The sequence below is a fragment of the Artibeus jamaicensis genome, unplaced genomic scaffold (assembly GCF_021234435.1).
Source record: "Artibeus jamaicensis isolate MK-2021 breed Jamaican fruit bat unplaced genomic scaffold, CSHL_Jam_final contig_519, whole genome shotgun sequence".
Classification (NCBI taxonomy): Eukaryota; Metazoa; Chordata; class Mammalia; order Chiroptera; family Phyllostomidae; genus Artibeus; species Artibeus jamaicensis.
This window is the reverse complement of record NW_026521871.1, coordinates 32,749,998-32,770,891: the sequence shown is the minus strand read 5'-3', so window position 1 is coordinate 32,770,891 and position 20,894 is coordinate 32,749,998. Positions and strand designations below refer to the sequence as shown.

Here is a 20,894-nt window from a genome sequence, read left to right as displayed (position 1 = left end):
CTTTAAAAGGGGGTTTATACTCAAAGAATTCATAGAAAACACAGAATCTGGAGGAAATATAAAGACGTGCCTATATAAAGTTAATTTAGTTTCGAAAATCAGGTATTATGTAAAAAGCATTGTATATTCACAAAATAAACTAGAAACATTGAATATATTTTTCATTGCGTATACTCAAGAGTAAATCTTCTCAAACTCCACAGAATATGAGTTGCTGATATTAACACAGTAAAAATTTTAATTTTAAAAATTCAAACCTTATTAAAATTTTGAAAATCAGGGTCATGGAAAAAATCAACACTAAGCTGAAGGTACAAGTTACATATTAACTGATAAAATATTCTCTCTAAAATTTAAATTCACAGTGCGTTCAATGACTTCTCTCAACTGTACGTGAGAATAATAGATCAGAAGTAAATAGTACGTTTTTGTCTGTATATTCCACTTCCTGATACATTAAGAAAGAAAATCGGGGGCGGTCTGCCCACCTCATGGCCCACTTACCCACTGGACAGCAGGCACGCAGTGCTAGCCCCACAATAGATGTAGGGGCCCACAAAATATTTTAATTTCTTGTAAATTCAGAAGGAACAAAAAGAATAAAATGGTTGAATAAAATGTTTCAATCTATAATATTAGATAGGTTAGCCTTTATACCAACACAGTTGTGAAATACAATTTTTAATGTTTGACTTAAACAGAGGAGGAAACCCACGAAGAACAAAGGGCCTAGGCCCATAAAAGTCAAAATGCAGCCCCCGTGACGACTGCTCACTTCCTGCCTGGGAGCTTCCCTGGGTAGATCTGGGGTGTGCTCCTCGAAGTGGAAGATGGTTGGTGGTACCTTGGCTGGACAGTGATGGGCACCTGTCAGCAACCGCCCCTCCGCTTCAGGGACCCCTCCCATCTCAGCTTCCTCCCTCCAGTCTCCTGCAAAGACGGGGCACAGCACTAATAGGATCTGGCCTGCTGTCAATATTCTGAGGGGTGGGCTTAAACAGTCAGCTCGTGCAACAGCACAGTCTTGCTCTGAATCGGTGACTGGCTGTTTTTAAAAACGCAGATGCCACTGGCGATCTGAAGAAAACGCCTCGGAAGCCTATGCGCACGCCCACAAAACTGCGTACAGTTACTGCCTTCACTGGAACTTCACTTCCTTCACATAGATGAGTTTTTATTTTGTAAATAATATTTCTCAAATTTATTTCGAATGAGAAAATTAACCAGCTCCTTCCCAAAGAGAGTGAAATAAATGTAAATAGTGCAGCTAAGTCATAAGTATACTACATACTAAAAGAAAATTCCCGTTAGAAGGCGGCTGCTTTACTTTGATCCAGAAGTAGAAACTGGGTCCTGGCGTTTGACAGTCAATCAGCTTCGACTTCCAGTTTTTGTTTTAGCTACAAAAGGCAAGTGGTGCCAAGTGGCAACACAGCCCTCTCTGCCCGGCAGGCTCGGATAGGCTGGGTGCGGATGTGTGACGTCCCCCGAAAACCTCTTCCAGTTCCACTCACTGTACATCACTCCCTGTGTCCACACACCCCGGGGCCTCCTGTAGCAAGAATGGCCCCACTGGTGCTGTCTGTGTCATGGGGAAGATTCAATCTGTATTCCACATAAGGCTGTCAGAGTGAAAATAACCTTCAAAAGCGCCCTGTAGTTTTTCCTGGAGTTTACAAGCTTTTACCTGCACAGGGACTGCCACAGGTGTGTCGCTGACTCTGGCCGGCAGATGTACTTGGTTACCTGCCTCCAGGCCGTGCTTCCTGGATGGCACCTGGGCAAAAGCAGTCCCGGTTCTCCAGCAGCGGTGCCATGGTAATGGCCAAGCCTTGACCTGTAGGATGGACCTCACTCAAAGGGCCACTTACAAGCCAACCCAGCAGGAAACAGGGTTTTTCCCTTTCTTAAAACACACACGCCTCTCACATTTGGTCTCAGTGTTAACCACGTGGAATCTATGGTCTGCTCCCATTTTTTGGTCACAATCTCTTTTGATGGTAAAGGAGTGAAAGTCATGGCCATGGTTCTCGCCAAACTGGCAACTGTGCAGGCATCAAATGTTTTTCAGGATTACTGGCCGGCAGACTCGACAACACGGAGCAAGGACCGTAGAACGTGACAGGTTCTCACAACGCGTGAGACTGCCGTAGCCCAGGCAGCGAGGCCCGGCCAGCTGCCCCGCATCCAGATGCTCCCTCTTCATGGGGTCAAGGCTTTCTTACCATCCCAGTGACACATTTCAAAGACAGCCGTGGCCACTGCGCCTTCCAAAAAGAAATCACAAAGGACGAATTCTCTGAAATTCCACACACACACAACAGATGAAAACCGTCAGGTGGTTGTCATGAAGAATGCCAACGGCACACCCAGGTGCAGGCTGAAGGGACCGGTCCTGCCAAAATCTGCTTTAATGTATGAGAAAAAATGTCAGCAACCTTGAGCGTGCCTTGCTATGTTAAATAGACTCCTTCAATTCTTTCCTTCTAGACTCACAGAACCAACCTGACCATGAGCCAGAAATAAAGTTTCCCAGGTCTCTCCCACCAGGTGGCAACTCCTACCTGGTCACAGGACACACAACCTAAACATCCACAGCTCCGTCCTCTCCCACGGCTGGGCGCCCCCCATCCCACCACGGCTGGGCACACAGAATGCCTATGGATTCTACAGTTTCACTGGCAAGCACCTTGCTATACAACCAGGACACGGTTTTTGTGTCTCACCATATTCAGCGACAAAAGTGAAATTCAAGGGCTGGAGCTCAGGTGCACTTTTCTGTCTGCAGTATTTTCCAACATGGGAAGAGCTGGATGCCCACGGTCGAGTGACAGAACGGGCCTGCTTTAGCGCCATCAAAGAGGAACTGAACTGATCCCTTAACGTGAAGGTCGCTCCAATGGCGACTTCCAGACCATGCCTACTCTCATTCCATCCACCTGATACTCGCCAGTAGCAAAAGCACTCAGTAATATCTTTGACACACACAAATTTTTTCCTCAGAAACATTCCAAAGTAAGAGGAAAGAAATCGATGAGAAAAATGTTATAAATCACAGACACCAGAGTAAGAACTACTATCCTAGTCTTAAGATAATTCGATGCCACACTGAAACCTTAAAAGAAAAGGAATTCTTCACATAGATACCTCTTTTTGAAATGCTTAAAAATTGTCCCCCTTTGGCTCACAAATATGCCCATTCCTAATTTATAACACTTTCTCTGCAAGAAACAAATGTTTCTAAGCCAGACACCAATTAAATTTTGCTCTGCAATGTTAACTGAACCAACACATGGCAAATAATGATAAGAGACTCTCAGAGATTAATGGAAGTTGAAGGTAGAGGCATATGAACACCTAGTTACCTGTATGATTCCCTCTAAACCATTTTAGACTGAAAATTACAGAGAAAGTTATGCTTAAGAGTTAAAACATTTTGATTCAATTCAGCCCATGTTCTTGCTATAGAAATCATGCGCTTACCTAATCTTAATAGCAACATGTATCAGAACGAACCAATTCTTTTTTAAAAAAAGATAAGCGCAAGCATTTTGCTTGTGAAAGAAGAGCTTGCAATAATTTCCTAAGCTTCTCAAATCCTTTAAAAAATACTCTTCCATTGAGGCTGATTCTCTGACCCTAAAGAAAGCAGAATGGATGGTGATGCTGTGTGCCAACTAAACAGCACCAGAAAAGGACCAGATGGAGGGTGGGAGCAGGATAAGAAGGGGAAGGTTGGATTTGAACACACTGCCGTGGGATGTGCAGTGACATGCTGGAGGAATGCTGAGCGGACAGCAGTGTCTCAGGCTAGGAGGGCAGATCTGAGCCAGAGACATCCATTAGAGACCCCTCAGTGAACAGCTAGTTTAACTGCAGCTACGGCTGTGAAAAAGCTGCCCAGGATGAGGCCTGGCAGATGGGAAGGAGGCCTATTCACCGGATGACACAGTGAGCCCTGATGACCTTCACTGCTGGGAGAAGGTGGAGTGAGAAAGGCAAGGAAAGGAAATGGAGCGGGAGATCACAGCCACTCTCGAGAGAGAGCTGAACAGGGAGGGGGGAGGTTACTGCTGTCTTTCTCATTTGTTAAGAACCTGAGCATGTTTGTTTGATGACTGGGAGATATATGCACAGAAGGAGAAACTAAAGACACAGGAGGGAGAGGACGGGGTCTGGGGCACAGTGGCTGTGCGAGGAGAGGGAGGACTGACTGGTGGACAGCCCTCAAGGCAAAGGTGGAGAGGTTTCCCTGCAAAGCAAGAGAGAAATCTGAGGACGATAGGGAGGAGGTGGCAGGACAGACAGCCATGGATTTCCTGTCCGAGAGTGACCCATCTGTGTGGGCACTGCCCATCCTGAGTCCAGGATGCAGACAGGACCAGAGAGCGGAGTCTTTTTCTCTGCAAAGCTCGCAAGCTCAGAGGAGGACCAGCTGTGACCCTGTCCTCGTCAGCACCAGCTTCACCTGGGTCCCGAGCCCATGGGAAAAGGACTGCCCCAGCACAGCTGGCTGGACACGCCCCCACACTCTGAAGGTCCTGATCGTGCAGGAGCAGCACCTTGAAAGCAACAGGTGGCAGCGGCAGGGAGCAATATTGCTGCTTTCTCGGAATGACAAATATGTCTGACTTGCTAGGTAATTTCAGTGCAAAACTACAACTTTTTTTTTAGCTTCAAGGATGTACAGATGGTCTGCCTATCAGAATAAGCAGCAAAGCAGTTAATTTTTCTGAGTAATAGTGGGCCAGAGACAAATGCTCAAGGCATTACACCTCAGTTCCCTTCACAGCAGGAAAACAAGGCCGGTTTCTCAGCCAGCCACACAATTCCAGATTATCTTTTGATGATGCTGGGTTTCTATTTTCGTGTCTCGTTAATTAAGTGGGTGAAGGATGAAGTGCCACCTTTCCAATTTACAGGTATAAAATGTGTGAAGATACCCGAGTCGCAGGGACACAGACGGGAGGACTGAACTACACACAGGTCAGGAGACCTGGGCCCGGCGTCACCAACATTTTGTGTGGCCGTGTGTGATTTGGTATGAGTGGACCTCCACTTTTTCACCCATAATGTGGGGGCCACCAATGGCATCCTTGGCACAACACAGTTGTGAGAGTAAGCTGAGTCGTTAAAAGTCCCTCGTAGGGATCAAAGAACTATGTAAAGATGATGTGTGGTCAGTATACAAAGGAATTCTTCAGTCTGGGGGGGCCTTTGGTTCTGAGTACTGTTACTACCATTTTATGTTTTTATAACATCTTGCTTTCATAGCTTCAAACTCCCTTCAAAACATGAGGATGCTTATCCTAGTAAAATGAGTAGGTAGGGCAACATATAACTTTATTTCAATTTGTAGAGAATACAGTAAGATATAAAGATTTCAACTGATATTTTTACAAGTCAAAATACATGCTAGACCTAAAGCTCAGACTTTCTGCCTTCAATTGGATATTCTATGAGAAAAAAGTATAATTTCATCAACGACAAATGTTATTACCTTTTCAAATCCACTGAAAAACATTAAAAATACAAAAAAAGCTACATGCAAATTACTATTGCTTTCAGAGACTTCCTGAATTCTTCTTTGAATTTTCACCTTGGCCCTGGGGAAAAAATGAAGGTTATCTGCTTCAGAATCACAACCAATGCTACCTCATAACAGAACCTTTCAAGAGGCTGAGATTAACACTTCATCGGCTCTGTCCTGGTAGTGATGAAAATAATCATGCCACCAGCTCACAATGCTGATAAATAAAAACAGAGGCACAGACCCTAAATCAGAGCCCAGAACTCCTGACTTCCAGCTCCCGGTCCCCACCAGCCAGTTCCCTGATTGCTGGAACTGGAGTCCACATCTCGTGTCTGAACCTCTGCAAAGCAGCTCAGGGAAGCCAGCCTTCCTGCCTATTTGAGGCCCTTTAGTTGTTGGTTTTAAACGCGACTGCACGGGTCTGCGCTGTTCAGATACATCAGAATAGCCAAAGGCTAGATCAACAGTCCTCTCTACAAAAGAAATCGGCCCCCAGCAAATGTAGTGCTGGAGCAGCTCACTCTGGAGGTGGTCCATTCTGCCCAGTTCTCACATCCATGAGCCAAGCTGACCTGAGTGCTGTCGTCTGCACAGTGGCAGCAGCTCCATGGCATGTACTGGAGCCAAGCTTCGATCTGCCACTTGTGTGAATTTGCCGTGGGAGTCGTATTATGGAGGGCATCACCTCAACAGCCAGAGATGCAGGGCACACCAAAGCCAACGGTACCTTTCCTCACACTTCCGCTCTCCTCTGCACCCCCTCGGAAGCACAGCCTCCTGGTCAGTGTGCCCGGTGCGCCCTGGAACACTACTGTGTGCAATCCCCCGCCTTCCATTCCTGCCCTCACCGTGGCTGGGTGAGGCCTCCAGCCACAAGCAATCTCCTCAAACCCAGCAGTACACTTATCTCATTTGCTATCCATAACCTGGTGCGGACAAAGTTGGAAGAGCTCTTTTGGAGCATAATTTATGGATCTAATGGCCCCTGGTGTTCCTAGGAATGGTAGGCCTGTGAGTTGCCAAATTCTATCCGGGAACAGGAGCTCTTGCCTGCCTTGTTACTTTGCGGACATTTCTAGCCCATCTTCTTCTTGTTCTACCTCACAGCCAGGAATGAGGACAGCAGGATAAGTGCTCTGAGGTCAGGGCCCTGCCGCAGAAAACATACCCCCAGCTACTTCTAAGTAAGGTGCCCACGGAGCTCTGTGTCCCATTTCTCCCATTTGGTTTCACTCTCTTGCTTCCAGGTCCCTCGGGGGCGCATTCATCAATGGCGGCTGTTTGTTGGGACAAAGGGCTATTTAACTATTTAAAAATATTCTCCCACAATACTCTCTTCCCTAACAAAGAAGACGGGTGAGAAGATTTGGCTACCTGTGCTGTAGAAAGCGGAGCCTCTCTGATTCTTTGCCTGGTCAACATCCCCGAGCACTCAATTTTCACAGAAAGAATGTAGAATTTCTCCCCCCAAGAATATTAATGTTTGTTTCCACCATGCCTCCCATGGGCAAGGAAATAAATTAAACTACCTGTTAAAGATACAAGTATTAATATATGGGTTCCCATCAAGATCAGCAAGGCCAGAGAACACTGCCGGTGCTCCTCCAGCCTCTACAGACCGGAGTCTCCAAGGACACAGCCTCCCCGCCAGACCCTGCCTCTTTCTCGGCGCCTACCTGAAAATCAGTGGACAAGAGCTTCTCTGCTGCAAGGTACCCCCACGTTAATTTGGAAGAGAAAAATAATTATTAAAAGAATAGATGTGAACACTGATGATCTGCTAACAGAGCGACTAAAAGAGTACACACCAAGCAACTGAGACTGGAAATAAGCAACACTGATATTTTCGTGTTACTGCCTTGCAGCCAATAAAATATTTTTATAGATGCTCTGGGAATTCAACGGTCATTCCTCCTGACCGCAAGTGCCTGTGTGGCAAGAGAAAAGTGCTAGACGGCATTCAGAAAGCAGGCATTTACCCAAAGGTCACGGCGTCCCAAGCCCGACTGCCAGCCCACCATGACACGGTGGTGCACCGACACATCACACACTGGCTCTCTTCCTCCTGTACAAATAGGTACGTGTCTGGCAAATGTCCATTTATAATCTTCTATGAGTGAATAGCCTTTTTGCTACACGTTGCTACCTGAGCGTAGATGCAGTAGCTACAGGAAATGTGAGGACTCGACTCAGCATAGTTTGAAACATGCAATCACCTCTTTCTAGAAAGAGTGCTCATGCCTCAGTAAAATTAGTTCTTTCTAAAATATTTCCCTCCCAGGAAAGCTCTTTCTCCATGATGCATGATGTCATGGACACACAGATGTCTTTTCTGTGTGGGGATGGAAAAGAGCCAAGAGAAACAGTGGCTGCACAGTGATGCTGAATCTGGGTATTACCGAGTCAGGCTCCAGTGACCAGCCCAGGGCTTTTGGGACAACCTGCATACCATATTCTTTTACTTGCATCAAAAATACTTCCTTACGAGATGATGAGTAATGCCCAGGGGTGACCATCATTTTCACACATAAAATCTGTTTCTCCAAATTTGACTTTAAAAATGTTCCTCTTCATTATTATTTTATGTCGCCTCAGAAGAAGGGCAACTCAGGTAACCCTGGAAGGAAAAGCTGCACTGAGGAGCTGAAGCCCAGCCCCCTGCACCCACCAGCCTCAGGGTCACCAACAACACCTGGTGGATCCTGGAGCCCCTCCTTGCCTGTTATCTCACAGAGCTGAACCAGCAAAGAGCCAACATGAAAAAGGTCTCTTGGCTGTTCTTAATCCTGACTATGCCTTAAAATTGCTGAGGGTTCGGAAACCCTCAGAAATTCTGATTTAATCGGGCTAGCTCTGCACATTCGGATGTTTTCAAATCCAGGCAATCCCAGTATGTACTCGAAACACCCGTTTGAAGATTTGGTGCTTTCCCCACCTGGAAGAATATTTACATAGGACAAGGTGAGTGCTCAGTGGGGCTTAAACGCTATGCTGACCTCCTGGGATCCCAGGTAGACAGCTATTCAGCAGTAATCAAATAACTCTTGCTTTTGTCTACACACGTGGACAACTGGTTTCTGTTTTCAACTGCTTTTGAGACCCAAAAGCGCTGTCTAGAAAACCGTCATGCAGAGAACAGGTGCTCCACAAATGAGTGGTTCTCAAAGTTTTCTATGAGCAGCACACTTTGCAATATTAAACCCTCTGAATGCACCTGAATGAATTAAAACTCTCAAAACTACACCAAAACAAATCATAAAAACTCCTAGCAATCACAGCAATGGTGTAAGACGACTCCCGATTCGCTGATGTGTCTCGTCCCACAGGCCGGGCGTCTACGTGTTCTCAGTGCGGTCCAGGAAAGACACTGTCCGCCTGCTCCTCCAGCCGCCCCCCTCGCCACCCTCTCCCCACGGCTTCACTCCGCTCAGGTCTCCGCACCACACCGGTGCTCCACTGCAGCAAAAAAGTGTTTCACATGTTTGCGAAAGTTTCCATTCATTTGCCTGTTATTGAACGGTACATACATGAAATCATATAGTAAGAATTTTTGTGTGTGGCTGGTTTATTTCTCTCAACATTATGCTTGCGAGACTGGAGTGGTACATGTAGCAGTCACAGGCATTTGGTTGCTTCCAGCTTGGGCTGTTACAGTTAATGCTGCTCTAGGCAGCATTCTTGTACCTACCTTTTAATATACAAATGGACTAATATCTGTTGGGTATTATACCTAGTAAGAAAGACAGTGTGGTACAAGGATAGGTAAATAGACTGATGTAACACAACAGACTCCAGAAACAGATCCACACATACACAGTCATCTGATTTATGACAAAGGACTGATGCAGCGCAGTGGGCTGGATGGGATTGGGGGGGGGGCGGATGATGTTTTCAAATAAACTGTGCTGAGTTCACTGGATGTAGATGGAAAGAAATTCTTGACCCCTACCTCACACCATATACAAAAATAATTTCCAGGTAGATTATAGGTCTGAGCGTGGGGAAAAAAAGGTCTACCAATGATTATTTTTCATGGCCTTAAGCTAAATAAAGATATCTTAAACAGGACACAAAAATAATAACCATAAAAAGCTAATAATTGGATTTCACTAAAATGAAGAACTGTTTCTCATTAAAAGATGCCATTTAATGTGTATATATCTCTCTTAAAGTATATATATATAAAACAAAACACATATCAGGAAATGTAAATGAGTCCTACAAATCTATTTAAAATATATAAAAACCCAACTTTTTAAATAGACAAAAGACTTGAACAGACATTTTACAAAGAGGAATATCCAAGTGACCAAGGAAACATATGAAAAAGTGCTCAACATCATTAGCCATCAGGGCCATGCAAACTAAAAGCCACAGGAAGGCACCATGACATAACCATCACAAATGGTTACAGTTAAAAAATCAATACCAAGTATTAGTAAGCATTAGAGCAACTAGAATTCATGTAACCAAGTGGGGGTGTATAAATTGATTTAACCAGTTAGAAAAATCACATGATAATATCTACTAAAGCTCAATGTACGGCATCTTATAAAGATATAAGAAAATATATCGTGTGACATGGCAATTTTATTTTTAACATATATAAAAACATTTATGGGACTATACATAAACCAGAGAAAGCTTTGAAAAAGCATACAGATCTCTTTCAACAGGTCACCAAAAATTCCAAAGAAAAACACATCCTTAAAACTGATATTACATCAAGAATATTTAGTTCCAATATAAAAACATCTGAATAATTCCACTGGTATTTAATATCATCTGTTAGCATGGATTGATACAAATAAAAATCTAAGCAACTTGCTATATTTCCTTCAAGAATAAAGGTTAAACCATATTTAACTATCTGAAAAATTACATCTGCTTTGCCCACAGAACATCGGAGCTTAGAAGGAAGGTAGAAGATAAAAGGTATCAGAAAGCCACCCGGAGAGAGTCATGTGGCTTGTGATTCTAATGGTAGCTGCAAACCAGGTCACTTATCCCTCTGTGGCCACATTAATTGGTCAAGAGCAACAGAGGCTCCATCAGCAATGCTCCTAAAAACAAAGACAAAAACAAAAACAGAACCAGCCAACCCCTTCCTGAGCACTTTCCATTTGGAGAGTGGACACCTGCCACCCATCCATCAGTCTTTCACACGGCGGGACTCCGGTCACCCCACCGCTACATTATTTGATTTGCTCTTAATCTGTACTATTTATAAACAGAGACTTCAGAGTATATGAACGCACAAGTATAGCATATGTACATATGCAGCTATCTATAGCAAAAAAACAAATTCTCAAATATAGTTGTTTGGAAGACCACATCTTGTTCTATTAATAATACTCACAGACTGCAGTATTACATAACTATTTTTTCAATTTTGTTTCGCTAACATGCAAATAAATGAACTCAACCATAGCTGGGAGCGCAATGTACTAACCATTATGGCCTTGTGTACATTTAATCACAAAAGAATTTTACATGATCTCTTTCAGTTCTAAACATCCCAGAATCTACCTTATTAATCACTTCTAAATCCAGCTGCTTAGTTTCTGAGGTGTTGCTAATATCTGCTATGTCCATATCAGTATACTCAGCATACTCTAAGAAGATACATTACTATTAACTTTGCAATAATTTGTTGTAAGTATTAACATATTTTATAATGTTATAATTACTTGACAATTCCAAAACAACAATACATGTGGATATTATGGGGAAAAGCTCACCTAAAACATTGTTATTAATTATAATCTACTTTAGCTTCTAGGAACCTAAAAAGTAGGTAACCGTAAATTCAGTTTTTGTGTAAGAAAGAAATAAAAATGGAAAATGACCCTCCTCCTAAAAATTTTTCAAATCAATCAAATGAGAGTGGAGAAGAAAAAGACAAAAGTCTGGTTTGCAGACCAGACAGAAATGGTGGCAGGACCACGGTTATGGCTTTTTGTTGATTTAGATACATGCTGGCTCCATCCCAAGATTCAGTCCCCAAAGGCCAAACTTTCCTAATTAAAACCCAGTCATCTATTTTAGGACTGGGAGAAACTGCTAGGATCAAGAAGCCAGAATGGCTTGGGCAAGCAGGCCAAAAAAGTCAAAGGCACGTGTCAAATGATGGAATAGAAAGAGGTCAATGGGGCCTGTCAAAGTGTGGGCTTTCGCGTCCGTCAGACTTGGTCTGAGTGCTGGCTCTGCCCCGCCCACACTGAGACCTCGCTTGAAACCACCTGCACCTTGAAGAGTGGGTCTCTTTGTCTGTAAAAAGGGAATGATAATGTCTCCTTGCAGGCTGCGGTCAGACTTGTGTGAGATGATGCAGGCCCAGCATTTCTTACTAATACTTCCATACGCAATCCCTGAGTTGCAATAAAAGGTAGAATTTCTTCCAGTATATGTCAGAATGTGCTTGGGGATTAAAGGTCCTACTTCTACAACCCCACCTATATTCCTTGTTTATTCTTGTTTATTATTAATTCCAAAGTGCTCCCAATGAATATCTTATGACAACCCAATGTTAATGACCATAAAGGGTTAAGTAATTCAGTGCCTTAAAAATAAACAAATAAAAAAAACAAGCAAAACTATAATCCCTTAAGGAAACTGAATACTAGAAAAGAAATTAAATGCTTTAACAAATAGTAAAGCTCTCTCACCATGCTTTTTAAACTTTGACAGGACATAAAAAGACATTTTCAAAGGTCTACTCTTATTTCAGGGGCACCAAAGGGGACAGATCATTCATATCAACATCTTGCATAACACTTCTGAAACCAACCAAATTCCTGAATCCAATGTTAAATCAAGGTATTTCCTTCCGTTTGATTGTTTCCAAAATTATGTATGTGAAATAAATGTCTTCTCTGACGTACACAGCCCATTGAATTTTGTATTCCAATCAAAGCCAGTGGGAGTAAGTCTAAATAACATCTTCATCAAACTACTAAGACAAGTTGCGTCATTCATGTCCACTTACTCATCCATCACACATTTATTCAACAAGTGTATACTCAAACGCCTGCTTTCTACAAGGTATTAAACTAGGTGTCTGCACAAACTGAAGGCCAGTAAGTTACCTATGAGGCAGGAGGAAATGGGGCTGTACAAAGACACATAGGCAGAGTGGTGGTGGGAAGGCAGAGAAGGAGGTGATGCCTCCTGAGAGCGGGTGAACCGAGGAAGACCTTAAAGGTGACTGAGAGAGGAGGAAAGCATTCCAACCTGAGAAAAGGGAGGTATAGACGCCAGGGCCAAGTTTAGCACGGAGAGCAGGCTCATGGGGCTCCCCCGAGGCTGTCACAAAGAGTGTGTAAAAAGCAGTAAGTGGGGTGGCCATACTATGTATCATGCAAACCAGGCTGCCTCTGAGAGTGAAAGAAGGCACCATTAATAATTTTGTCAGGATGAAAGGTGTAAATCTGGACCGCCTGAGCAAATCAAGACGTATGGGAGCCTGACTCCATGAAACTGATGTTCCATACCCTCGGACCATGTAGCTGAGGCTACTCAGATATGCGCACGGTTGTCCGAGGCTTCAGATTTAGAAAGGTATCCTAACAAATAATTCTTAAACGCATCTTTAGCATATGCTTGAGAAGTTTTTCTGGGCACTTTCTGCATATTTCAAAAGACAAAACTTCCAAAGTGGGCACGGTAATGTTAGAGATCTCCAACTCAAATGGAGCTAAATGAGTTTGCTCATCTCAGGATAAACTCTCAATCAGAGAAACTAAAAAGAAAAACCCCACACTAGGTACAGCTTATTGAGAGTTTTACCGCGTGCTACTCACATTGTCTCATTTCATCCTCACAGTCTGCTCTGAGGGGGGATTTTATTCTCTCTGTAGAGGAGACGGGGTAATTAGGCACAGACTTAGAGATCTTGCTGAAGGCAACACAGAAAGGAAGGGAGCGAGCCAGAAACGAATGCAAGCACCTAACTCCACATCCTCTACTTTTCCCACCACTGTTCTGCCTCCTGAATAATCCAGATGGGCAACTCATGGCCTAAGTGCAGCATAAGACCCCAGAGTGCAGCCCAGCTGAGATTACCTACAATGCATTTTGCCTAATTATTCCTCCCATGTGACCAAGCACTAGTAGCCAGCAGGGTGCCTAGCCACCTGCCCTCCTCTGCCACTTGGAAATAGGCAGGTGCCAAGTGTCCTCCCAGCAGGCTGGACCACTTGCATAACCATCACTGAAGTTCAATGTAATTAATTTTGTATTTTGAGCACCCTAAAGCTATGGAATTTTTTTAAGCATGATTTTTTAAATCCTCACCTGAGGATATGTTTACTGATTTTAGAGAGGTGGGTGAGAGAGTAAGATAGAAACATCGATGTGAGAGAGAAGCATTGATCAGTTGTCTCCTACGCACACCCCAACCAGGGATCACGCTCGCAACCTTTGGTGCAGGCTCCAAACATCTGAGCAACCCAGCCGGATGGAATTATTCTGACACAAGAAAAGCAGGTACTGCTAAGACTTCCCTGGGGGCTCTGACTTGAGTTTGAGTCACTACTAATACTCTTATGCCAAGCGCAATCCTGTTGCTTCACAATGATTATCAGTAGGAACACACAGTTTCAGATATTATCGCCCACAGGTAAAAATAATTGAATATCTCCTGAACTACAGAACTTATTAAGGTAAAACAAAAAGGTAGCTAAACTAATCCAGGGGTCTGGCAGATGAGTAAGTAATGACAGCCAACAGTTATTATTATTAAGGAACAGAGCATCTATTTTTGGACATACATGTTTAAAATATAGACAGAAAAAATATGAATGTTCATGCTTCATGTATATCTGCATTTTGGCTGTAAATAACAATGCCCTATTTTGTTCAACAGTGAGGCATGGGTAACTTAGACATTAAAAAAAGAAGAAGAAAAGGAAAAGAAAAAAGGAACAGTCAAGTTCAGACCCCTTGTGGAGAGCACAGAACTATAAAAGGAACTGAACTGATTCTGGGAGAGAGCAATCTAAGAAAATAGCTTGAGTGGCCGAGGGCAGCAATTAAAAACAAAACAAAACAAAACAATTTCATGTCAGTTGCCTATCTGAATGAAAAACAACTGAGTCAAACATCACCGTTTGGAGGAGAGGCTGGAAAATTGAGCAGCTGAGAGAAGGAACCATGCCCTGGCCCTTCAACAGTTATCTTGTGTGACCTAAAATGCATTAGTTCAAAGTGAAGTGGGGAGCTGCTGGCTGGCCAATGGATTTTTCTGACCTAAAAGATCCAGGCTGCCTATCTATGCAGACAAATTCACTTTTCTATCCTGTTACTGTTTGTTCAATATTTATGCCCACAAGATTTTGGGGCATGCAATTTTCTTTTCCCAACCATTCAAGAAAAAAAATATCTACAGTAAAATGCAAATAGTATATGTAAAGTCCAATTCAAAATATAGTTACTGAGTGCTTATGATCTATGCAGAACTGATAAATATAGCCCAGCTTTTGCCTACAAGGAGTCTAGTTTATTTTAACCATGGGACAATATCATTTTCGGGGGACGTTTTTATTATTCTGTTTAAATATGTATGATAAATCCAAAAAGCCCGTTTATTCCCCACTTTGGGATGTTCAGCATCAAGACATAGGGATATATTTTGGCCAAAAGGTAATAAAGGCCTTCTTCCTACATAGCATGATACTATAATTATGATACTAGAAGTGATGATATTAAGAAAAATAAGGGTTGCCACCTTGACAAGGTCAAACCATCCGTCCCAGAGAAGCTGGTGGCTCTGGTCAAGCAGCTACAACAGGTGATTAACAGCTGCCTGATGACATTATCTGTCAACCTCTTCTGCCAGCAGAAACAGATTCTTTCCCCGCTCTCCCATGTCCCCTACATTTAAAGGGGAAAACCAAAGCCAGTGTTCCAAATTACCAAGGCTCCCATCATTAAATAGAGAATTTAAAACAGCCAGTACAATTTGGGGGGCAGCAGAGTGCAGCTGTACCCACGTGGAGTACATCCACCAGCTCTAACACCTCCGCCAAGTGGTTAACCTGCCTGAATTCTGGTTCTCTTCAGCCTACATGATTGGTACAGAACCAAGCCAAAGAACTGCATTAAAAACTTTTCCTGTGTTTTGCATGCAGTGAGTGTTTAGTAAATGGTGGCAGCAGTTATTACTTTTAAATACCAAAATAATGCAGTACCTGTATTTCTTACTTATTAAAAAAGTACCTAAGATCAAAGGTTGCCTTGGTCTGGGGCCGGGGGTGGGGAAGACTACAAAGGGACAGGGGAATTTTCTGAGGTGATGGAACTACTCTGTATTTTGACAGCGGAGATGATAACACACATTTGTGTTTGTCAGGTGGCATGGAACTCACCAACGGAAGTGAGTTTTACTTTATGCAAATTAGGCCACATTTTTAAAAGTACCAACTAAAAGATTCAATTAGCTTTCATTAAAGTAAACCATCCAAATACACAGACATTTTAACTTCATTTATTTCCAAAATTAAAAAGAAATCTAAGGCCTAAAATTGCTCCTTCATAGTTTCAGACCAAGCTCCTAAGTTAAAGGATTCAGCTCTTTGCAAAAAACATGGATGCTACGTGAATCACAAGCCAAATTAATTGTTTCAAAATAAAGTGTGCGTCGTATTGAATAGTGTGATGACATGAAATATGAAAAGAGAAAATGAAAGTGATGTTTTCGTTTACTAGATCACTTAAGAAGACAAACATAAAGGGCCCCGTTCCCTACAAATCTAGCCATAGGCTTTGTGAATAATCTCAAAAGTATAACGGTATTTTCAATAAGCTAAGGAAAAGTAGAAAAAGGTGGTGAGGGGCCCCATGACTTACTTTCCTCCTCGTAGTATTTGTAAAAGGCTCTGCAAGGCTGTATTTTCATCAACACTCTTACCATAACCAAGGAGCTCTTTCAGTACAGATCTGTACACCTACTTGGGCAGAAATGTAGTTTGACAACAATTTCTTACTTAACGCTGCATTTACAAAACAGATGGAATTCGAAAGCAATGACTTTAAAAGGAGAATATAATGCTGGTGAGACCACTGTGTGTTTCTGCCTGTGGTTCTGCATGTCAGCAACAGGCTCTCTCCTCCTGTACACACTGGGATGCCCACCTGAGAGGGCTGTCAGGGGCTGTAATGAAGACACAAGCTAGGAAACAGGCATAGCTCACAAGCCTGACATTTCAGCGAATGCAACCCTGTGAATTCTGGTCTCTGTTCCTTAGCTAGAATTTACTCCTGCCATTTTCTCATGCCCCCAATTATGCTCTTGCTTACTAATCGACTTCCGCCTCTACTATTCCATCACCTGCCTGCATTCATCCCCTGTATTCAAAACGAACACAAGAAGGCGGTGACTGTTGCTTTTTTACAGAGGCTTTTGCTAAGTTCTATATTATTTTTTGAGAAAAATGAAATATAATTTCTGCCATTCATGTGACAAAAAAGTCTCTGTGTTATTCATTGCTATATGAAATTTGATGTTAAAGTGAAAGATCTCTATTCTATTAGGATAGAGGCTGTTACGTCTTTAGGAAGTACCATACTACCTTGATGAAATCTTGATTCTTCAAGGCACCCATTCAAGGGGAAACATACCAACTAGTTACCTACTTAATTATAGCACAACCCTTTCCTGTAATCCAGGCTTGATCAGCTTGGCAAGAAAAAGCAGTTGATCAAGTCTCCTCAGGAGGTACAAGTCAATGAATAAGATATGAGAATGGTAAATCCAAAGTAGCCCTTTTCAGAAATTAGGAGAACTTAACAGAGAACACATGTACTTCCTTATCACTCCTGCATTCACTCAGGAAGCATATTGAGGCCTAACGATGGTGCTGGCAATGTGTACCTAGGAAAATAACTGTGAACAAGAAGCCAACTGCCTTCATTAGCAAGAACAAAAATGACAAAGAGATCTTTCAAAGTGTAACGATTCAGAAACCAGTAATTTCTTTATAATTAATCATTTTCCCATGTTCTTCTAGAATCTTCAATGAAGAAATGACATCTACCAACAAAATTCTCAATTCCACACATCAGAAATATGGGCAAGCCATCCTTCCTCATCTTCCAAGAATGTATTCAAGCAGATGCTGTTATAACTAAGCTACTCTGTGAATCCCACTACAGATACCAATAACGTTGGGATTTTTTTTAAATGTAAAAACAGGCCCCTCCAGAAAAATGGAGGTGAAGGGTTAGAGTAGGTTGGTATCCTCACTGGAATTTTCACTTCAAATTTCATTAATACCACAGTGCAAAATCACCACAAATCTCTAGTCATGGATAAAAACAGATGACACATAGCTCTGTAATAGGACTGATTATCCCACACAGTTGAAAGCAACTTTCACAGAAATATAAGCTGCAGTGTAAATATATATATATATGAAGCACTAAAAGCTAGGTATGCAGCAAAATTATACGTTACTTTTTTCTTAGTTTAACTCAGAACACCTGCTGTAGGTAGGTCACTACACTTGAGCTTGAAGCCCTTCAATTGTGCACTTGCCCAGACACAAACTGTGCAAACAGATGACAAAGCGAAAAGCAGTTTCACAACTGCCTGTTACACAGAGTAGCAAGGGGGTGTATTTCACTAGATTACTGTATACGTTGAGAACAGCATCGGACACTTAACACTGTACTTAGGAGACTACTGTAGGTCCAATTAAATTTCTAGTACCACCAGTGCCAACTCTTTTCACTGTGGCCCCTTCTGTCCTCCTTCCCACCAGTCATCAGCTATCCGTGCAGCCCTGTCCATGTGCGTGGCTGCTCACTGACCTGGTAAGCTCTTGCTTTTCAGAAAGCAACATTTTCATATGTGCTCCAAACGGGAGCAGAATGAGCCAGTCCTGCTAAGGCTCTGTGCTTCTTAGCTTATCAACTTTTTTTTTCACTTAATGTCGCGAGAAATATTTTTACACGGCAGACCAAAATGTAATATTAGAATGAAACCACAACAAACTCAGGAGTTCCTAATATTACTTCTTGAGTTTAAAGTACACAAACAATCGCTGGCTTTTTTTCTGCTAAATAACACAACGCAAGAGATATCAAGACCAAGCAAACTGCCCAAAAGAACTTGCACAGAACTGAAGACCAGCCTACTGCAGCAAGAAAAAGCCTAAATCGTCCAGTGCTTTTTCTCTCAGTCCACTATAATCTCTCAGTGCTTTTGAGCCTAAGAAAGCGGAAATTTGCATTTATGTTCAGAACCCTACTCCACGTCTCCATGTGACTGACCAGAGACATTGCAGCCACGAAGTAGAACCGTTTGCAAAAAGCAACTGTATACAGATCAGAAGAAACCTGTAAAATAATCTCTGTTCTCCCTCTGGGATTTTTAAGAAAATGTTTTCACATAATCACCAACTGCCTCAAACATACAATAGAGACCTTACTGGGAGTCTGTTACCAGCTGAAGCTACCACAGAAGAACATGCCCTGCCCAGCCAGGTACAGGCCATAATTCCAGGCCAATCCTGGGAGAGGTGACAGCCCCAAGTTCAACTGGGAATGTCTGAGCACAGTTTCCCCTGCACACTGAGAAACATCTCCAGAATCTTTCCAAATGCCATTGGCATCCAATCCCTGCTCAACCATCCCAAGCACCCGTGCACCAGTGGTTCCCGTTAGCAATGGGCTCCTCTTACAAACCCCTCCTTCCACCACCACTCTCCTCCGGGGGAAACAGACCCCAAGGGCGGCTGGGGGTGGGCGATCAGCGCCCTTCTCCCACTTACCTTGATGATGCTGCTCCGGCGGGGCAGGCCGCCCGGTTTGTTTTCCCGGAGGAGGGGGCAGGCAGCCGGGCTGGGGCTCGGAGCGAGCACCCCACCGTGAGGTCCCGCGGCGGAGCTGACCCGGGCTTCTTCCCCGGACACGCCGAGGCTGCAGTCTCCGTTAGAAACCCCGCCGCTGTCACAGCGCGTCCGCCCGTGGCCGAGGCGACCTCCCCCGCTGCCGTCACCTTCCCCGGGTTTCAGGGCACCTTTGGCACCGAGAGCTGGGCCCGGGGAGGTGGGCAGGGCCCCGCCAGCGGCGCCCCCCCGGCCGCACTCCGCCATGGGCGCCCCGCGACCCGCCAGCACAAAGCCGCGTCCCCGCGTCCCCGCGTCCCCGCCGCCGCCTCCGGCCGGGCCCGCCGTGCGCGGCCCCTCCTCCTCGCCTCCTCCCTGTCGCCGCCTCGCAGCTTCTTCCGCTTTTTCTTTTCTTTCTTTCTTTCTTTTTTTTAAATTTAGATGTGATGTTTGTTTCCAGCTCTCCCCGCGCGCGGTGAAAGTCGTAACGGCAGAAGGGAAAGATTCCTGCAGGGGAGAGAAGAGAGAGACACAAGTCAGCTCTGGTGGCGGCGGAGCCGGGGCTCCGGGCACCTGGGGAAGGAAAACACGCCCAGACACACATGCCGCCGCGGGCGCCAAAAATAACCCGCGCGCGCCGGGTGCCCACCCCGGGGTTCCAGGCACCCACCCCAAGGTAACGGGGCGCCCAGCTCTGGGGCTCGGGGCACCCGCCCTCCTCGGGGGCTGGAGCAGTCATCGCGCGGGACCCGGGCGCCCTGCCCCGGGCTCGGGGTGCCCACCTCGGGCTTAAAGCGAGGGGAAGCCGCAGGCGACCCGACGAACTCTTGCCACGCGGAGGCGCCTCTGGAGGGTCTCGCCACCCCTCGAGGAGGGGAAGCAACGCGGGTCTCCCCTGGTCCTAACCCTACGGGCCGTCGCAAGGTGGCCCTGCCACGTCCCTCCGGGGTCCCGCTGAGGCCTGAAGCTTGGAGAGGAAGCGCACGGCGGGCAGGGGCAGCCGGGCCCTGCAGTCGCTGCGAAGCCCGGGGTAGCCCAGACCCACCCACCCCCGCCCGCTGCAGAGTCTCCTCTTAGGCTCCGCGCTGCCCCCTACAGGCCGCAGGGACCCTCCCTGACCGCCGCTGACCCACCACTGGTTGCCCGGGCTCCTGCTCGAGGTCGCGGCCGTTGCTGTGGGGCCAGATCACCGGGCGGCGGGAATTTAGTAGCCTAGCTGACAAGGACCGGAGGTGGCGACGCGTGTCGGATACCCAGTGCCCCACTAGAACTGTGGTAACTGCCAATCACCCGCCAGGCGCCCCGAGGGGCAACGACCACGCAGGCCCCTGTGCCAGGAGCTGATGTCCCGAGTCTCTGGGGACTCTGCCGCTGCCCCTCCCTCCTACCCCCAGCCCCGGAGCACTGGACTCTTTCCCCTCCCACCCAGCTTGGGAAAAAGCCATCCGGACGTTCCCCTCTGGGCTTCCCCAGTACAGTGGTCAGACCCAAGTCACATACAGTCAGGGAGCCTGTTCCCTCGGGCTCCTAAA

The 20,894-nt window shown here is 44.9% G+C and overlaps 1 protein-coding gene across 2 annotated transcripts in view; it reads right to left on the bottom strand.

Moving 5' to 3' along the window:
- PLCL2 (phospholipase C like 2) overlaps window positions 1–20,562 on the bottom strand; it is a 161,965-nt gene extending 141,403 nt beyond the window's left edge. The window contains exons 1-2 of one of the 2 annotated variants that reach the window (XM_037143966.2): window positions 20,496–20,562; window positions 19,306–19,869 (exon numbers count right to left, since the gene is read on the bottom strand). In XM_037143966.2, the coding sequence (XP_036999861.2) occupies window positions 19,306–19,629 (324 nt within the window). In that variant the 5' untranslated portion in view covers window positions 19,630–19,869; window positions 20,496–20,562. Of the gene's footprint in view, window positions 1–19,305; window positions 19,870–20,144; window positions 20,373–20,495 lie in introns of those variants that run through there. The other variant, XM_037143967.2, reaches the window with a different exon arrangement.
- Window positions 20,563–20,894: the final 332 nt, after the last annotated feature.